The sequence below is a fragment of the Amblyraja radiata genome, chromosome 4 (genome assembly GCF_010909765.2).
Source record: "Amblyraja radiata isolate CabotCenter1 chromosome 4, sAmbRad1.1.pri, whole genome shotgun sequence".
Taxonomy (NCBI): Eukaryota; Metazoa; Chordata; class Chondrichthyes; order Rajiformes; family Rajidae; genus Amblyraja; species Amblyraja radiata.
The window spans coordinates 59,342,147-59,347,720 of NC_045959.1; the positions used below are offsets into that span (position 1 = coordinate 59,342,147).

General features: G+C 43.4%; 1 protein-coding gene across 1 annotated transcript; it reads right to left on the reverse strand.

Moving 5' to 3' along the window:
• Window positions 1-722: 722 nt before the first annotated feature.
• On the reverse strand, window positions 723-2,755 carry LOC116972183 (fatty acid-binding protein, liver-like). The gene is made up of 4 exons (XM_033019583.1): window positions 2,622-2,755; window positions 1,975-2,147; window positions 1,793-1,894; window positions 723-1,560 (listed from the first exon to the last, which is right to left on the reverse strand). Exons 1-4 carry the CDS (start codon window positions 2,692-2,694, stop codon window positions 1,504-1,506), a joined length of 405 nt encoding a protein of 134 aa, XP_032875474.1. The 5' UTR covers window positions 2,695-2,755; the 3' UTR covers window positions 723-1,503.
• Between the last annotated feature and the right edge of the window lie 2,819 nt (window positions 2,756-5,574).

A 5,574-nucleotide genomic window follows, 5' to 3' on the forward strand; every position in this document is an offset into this window, starting at 1 on the left:
ATCAATGCATGATACAGGGGTCTGTAGTCCTGCCAGTTATAAATGGTGGCAAACAAACAAGACAATGGAGAAGATAGTTCCTGGTGCATCTCCGTGCCTCTTATATCAAAGCCAACTGATGATTCAGAACGGTACCAACTAGAAACACCACTGATCCATGCCCTCCAGAGATGCGGCCCAACCTGCTAATTTTCATTTTGTTTTACTGAAGATTCAGCTAGAAGTGCCAAGTGAACGACCCCTTGACTTTCCTTCAGACAGCCTCTGCATCACAGAAGCCTGCCAACAGAGAATCCATTTTGGAAAAAAGTATTACATGGAACTGGTAGAATACAATAAAAGTAAATGAGACTAGGCAAAATACTGAGTGGAGTACTGAAGATGTCACTCCACAACTAGTCACATTTCTGACTAAACCAGGGACCAGCCTTCTGTGGAAACGAGCTGCATTTTACATTCTGTCACTAACCACGAGTCATACAGCATAGAAACAGGCCAGTTAACCCAAGTCAACCAAGATGTCCCATCTGCCTACATTTGGCTCTTATATCCCTCTAAACCTTTCCCATCCATGTACCTCTCCAAATGAACATGCAGAGATCGAGATATAGATAAAGATATAGATATTTCAGATTTAAATTACTACATTGGGTATTTAAATGTTCTCCTTGATCCTAGAGATTGATCAATGAAGACAAAATGCTCTAAACAAGAAGCAGATGAACCTTGTTTTTATACCATTTTATTAAGGCTGCACAAATTTGGCTTTTTTTGCACTGTTTGTACACTGGACCATTCTTTTTGCTCAATTTATATTGGCTGCATAACTTCCATAATACTGAAGATTTGTATAGTTTCACCAGCAACTGTAGAGATTATTTTAGGCACGCCAGCAACAGTATAAACAGTGAGCAACTTATAATTGTATTATTAAACATGTACATGGCAATAAAACAATTAATTATTAACAGGCTAAGTAAATAGTTGACATGTTAATTGCTCACTGTCGAGTAAAGTTTGTATAATCGTGTACATTTGGGAAAACCTTGCATAGACTTGGTTAGCAATTGTGTCTGCACTGTTTCCCCCAGAATTGAAATTTTCCATGTTACTTCACTCAATGCCCAAAATTAACTTTTTTTGGTTCCTGTGAAAGCTGACAATTGCAAATTGCCATAATACTCATAACACTTTGATCATGCAAATCCATGCCAGTTCACACTCATTCAAGAGAAGTGTTTAACATTTCCACAATTCCATCAGGGAATGCATAGTTATATTATTTCAAGTCATTTAAAAAATCCCAGTATAACCCATGAAATAATTTTTCTTCCACCCCCCCCCCCCCTCCCCTCCCCCTCCGAATGCCAGGGCTACAAAATTTAACCAAAAGTGCAATGAAAAAGAACAGTCCTAGTTATACAAAATACTGAAAGAAACTCCAGTAGAAAAAGCAGCAAGTGAAATTCACAGAAAAGAGCCAGTCCGGTTCCTTGTTCCAGATCAACATTTTGATCTCCGATAGATTCTGGTACACACGACATCCTCCATGGTGCAGGTCTGATTTACAAAGGACACAAGAATCAGTTATACGGATACATAATGATGAGACCATCACAGCATTAAATGGCAACATTTATTTTCCGTTTTAGATTATTTGATTCACTACCAATGCACTTATTGACACTTATGCTAAACATGCAATTAAAAAAATTGATTAAGCAAAAAATAAATTACCATGAAAAATGTTTCAATACCAATTTACCTAACTAAACACGTGTAGATAGCTTACCAATATTAGTTTTTCGTCCTTCAGTTCTCTATCGAGTGTCGTTTCTTTTCCATCCCACCGTTGAGTTTGAACCATTTTTCCTTTATCCATTGTCACCGTGGTCTGTGAAAGAGAGACATTGGTGTCAAGGAAGTCGGGGGTACCGGGCAAAATTGCAAAGCAAGGGGCAGCTGTTCACGCACCTTGGTGTTCCTGTTGTCAGCGGTGGTCTCGTCAAATTCCTCGCCCAGTTTGAAACGAATCTCTGTGCGTTTCATCTTGCTGTCGGTCACTAGCGTGATGATGTCGCCGTCCTTTGAGATTGTGGTGGTGGGGCTGGCTATTTTAGCTAAGTTCCTCAGTGCCATCCCCACCCCTGAAAAGAAAGGCAATTGACATTAAGGTTTTTAAAAAAAATATTCTTGCCAGTGTGGGAAGAGGGAGGGGGTTTACAACATCGTTTCACCAGGCGCCTTCACTGCTTTATTGATTTAGTATCCCCCGCACGTTACAGGGCGAGGGGATTCGAAATGGGATTTCAGGCACGTTTCAGAAACCACACGCCCATTCATCTGTTCTACATTAAGTGGATGGAAATACTCAAGCAGAATCACTACAAAAAAAATGCAATTCCTCCCATTATCCCAGTCGGGCGAAGTAGGTCGGATTTCTTTTTTGCATCGCCCACGATTTCATCTGGGCGATTTACTGGACCAGTACACACACACACACACAGCCAGCCACGCTAAAACCGGCCCAGCGAGGAGCAAGCAGTCTGGCTACAAGCACTGGACGGGAGGAGTGAAATAAAAGGGTGCATGAATTATAGACTTAAGAACAGAATTCCCACCTAATTTCGCCAGATAGCTATCAAATTTATCGCTGCTCTCTAATTCCCATTTTCCTATAAACTCGTCGACCATTTTCGCTGTTGGATTCCACCACCGACCCGCTAAGTCTCCGCTGGGAAAGAAAAAAACCCGTCTGTGCGGCGACAACAGCGGCTCGGCGGCTTTTAAACCCAGAACCACGTGCATAAAAAACCCACTCACACCAATCCAGTGCGGGGACGTCAGGGGATCAGCGGGGTAAATGCAAAAGCAAGGAAAGCTTAAAAATATGAGGAGTGATCACAAATGTTAGCTCAAGGATAAGCAATAAGGACGGACACACACACACACACTCTCTTCCTCCCTCCCTCCCTCCCTCTTTCTCTCTATCTCTATCTCCCCCCTCTCTCACACACACATACACATTCTCTCATTCATGCACACTCTCATACACAAAACACATATGTGCACACACTTGTGTATACAATGGTAACTGTAACTTTAAGTATTAAGTACGAGAATGGTCATGTGATATATTCAATATCTTATCACATGAGTCTGGTGAATATGTATTAGTATGCGCAGTGTACTTTTGTGTAATAAAAAAGATCCACACTGGCAACAGCGTGTACTGAAAACCTGTACTTGTTTCTATCTACATGCTGAAGCCGTAATATCTTACAACACTCTCACACACACTCGCATACATACACATTCACGCACTCACACTCATACATTCACACACACTCACGCACACGCTCATACACACACACACACACTCTCACACTCATACATACGCACGCGCACACACTCATACATTCACACACTCACACTCATACATTCACACACTCACGCACACACACACACTCTCACACACACTCGCATACATACACATGCACACACACTCATACATTCACACACACACTCATACACACACTCATGCGCCCAAACACTCATACACACACTCACGCACACACTCACACTCATACACACGCTCACACAATTAACTGGGAGGTGACAAAATTAACTGGGAAAGTCCCGTTTGCAGAACATGAAGAACGGGCAGGTGGAGTTTCAGGGGAATGGCTTTGCGGATTGCGATTGAAAAATATTTTTGTTTATTGGAGGGTTTTGAAGATTCAACAAACCAAAGTGTTGGAAAGGAGAGCTGACGGTAATCACACTCACCCAGCCTAGGGAACCCAGGGGTCACTTCACAATTTAACCTCCCCCACCTCCCCCACCTCCAACCTCCAGCTTTAACCTCCCCCACCTCCAACCTCCAGAACACTGCTCGATACGACGCCAATGAACACAGCCAGACTCCGGGACCATAGTTGAAAGCAAAGTAATGTCATTCATTTTGCAGGAAAATGAAACAACTTATGAGGGAAAAATATGCACGTATTCTTGAACTGCATTTATCTGAGCCTGCAAGTTCGCTATATTTTAGTTTTTCAAAGCACCCGCATACTAACACTATCACACACACGCTAGGGACAATGTACATATTTTGCCGAAGCCAAACAACCTACAAACCTGTACGTCTTTGGAGTGTGGGAGGAAACCGGAGCACCTGGAGCAAACCCACGTGGTCACGGGGACAACTTATAAATTCTGTATAGACAGCAGCCATGGTCAGGGTCGAACCTGGATCTCTGGTGCTGTAATAATAATAATAATGGATGGGATTTATATAGCGCCTTTCTAATACTCAAGGCGCTTTACATCGCATTATTCATTCACTCCTCAGTCACACTCGGTGGTGGTAAGCTACTTCTGTAGCCACAGCTGCCCTGGGGCAGACTGACGGAAGCGTGGCTGCCAATCTGCGCCTACGGCCCCTCCGACCACCACCAATCACTCACACACATTCACACACAGGCAAAGGTGGGTGAAGTGTCTTTCCCAAGGACACAACGACAGTATGCACTCCAAGCGGGATTCGAACCGGCTACCTTCCGGTTGCCAGCCGAACACTTAGCCCATTGTGCCATCTGTAAGGCAGCAGCTCTACCGCTGCACCACTGTGCCACCCAGCATATTTGTAAAAAAAGATATAAATTGCCGGAGTAACTCAGTGGGGCAGGCAGCATCCCTGGAGAAATGGATAGGTGGTGTTTCGGGTCCGGACCTTTCATCACCTGCCACAGAAGGTAGTTGAGGCCAATTCATTGGCTATATTTAAGAGGGAGTTTGATGTGGCCCTTGTGGCTAAAGGGACCAGGGGGTATGGAGAGAAGGCAGGTACAGGATACTGAGTTGGATGATCAGCCATGATCATATTGAATGGCGGTGCAGGCTCGAAGGGCCGAATGGCCTACTCCTGCACCTATTTTCTATGTTTCTATCAGACTGTATTTCTGTAGTTAATTTGTACTAAGGACTTTAATTCCTGAACTAAATCTCTCACCATTTATTTTCAGCAGTTTAGTCGTCCATAAAATGTCTCATCAGACTATTTAAAAGCAAATATAAAATGACTGGAGAATTGCTGCCAGACAGCGCCAGAGACACGGGTTCAATCCCGACCTCAGGTGCTGTCTGTGTGGAGTTTGTACGTTCTCCCTGTGTTGGAATAATTCAGAGGCTCAGGCAGTATCTATGGCGGAGATGGACAGGTGACGTTTTGGGTTGAGACCTTTCTTCAGATTGAAGATCCAATTGAGTTACTCCAGCACTTTGTGTGTTTTACTCTATATTGCAGCATCTGCAGTCGCCACCTGAAACATCAGCTTTGTTTCACTCTCCATTTGGTTTAGATTTATTATTATGTGAAGGAAGGAACTGCAGAATCAAGTTTAAACCAAAGATAGACACAAAAAGCTGGAGTAACTCAGCGAGAGAGGCAGCATCTCTGGAGAGAAGGAAATATAGAAACATAGAAAATAGGTGCAGGAGTAGGCCATTCGGCCCTTCGAGCTTGCACCGCCATTCAATATGATCATGGCTGATCATCCAACTCAGTATCTT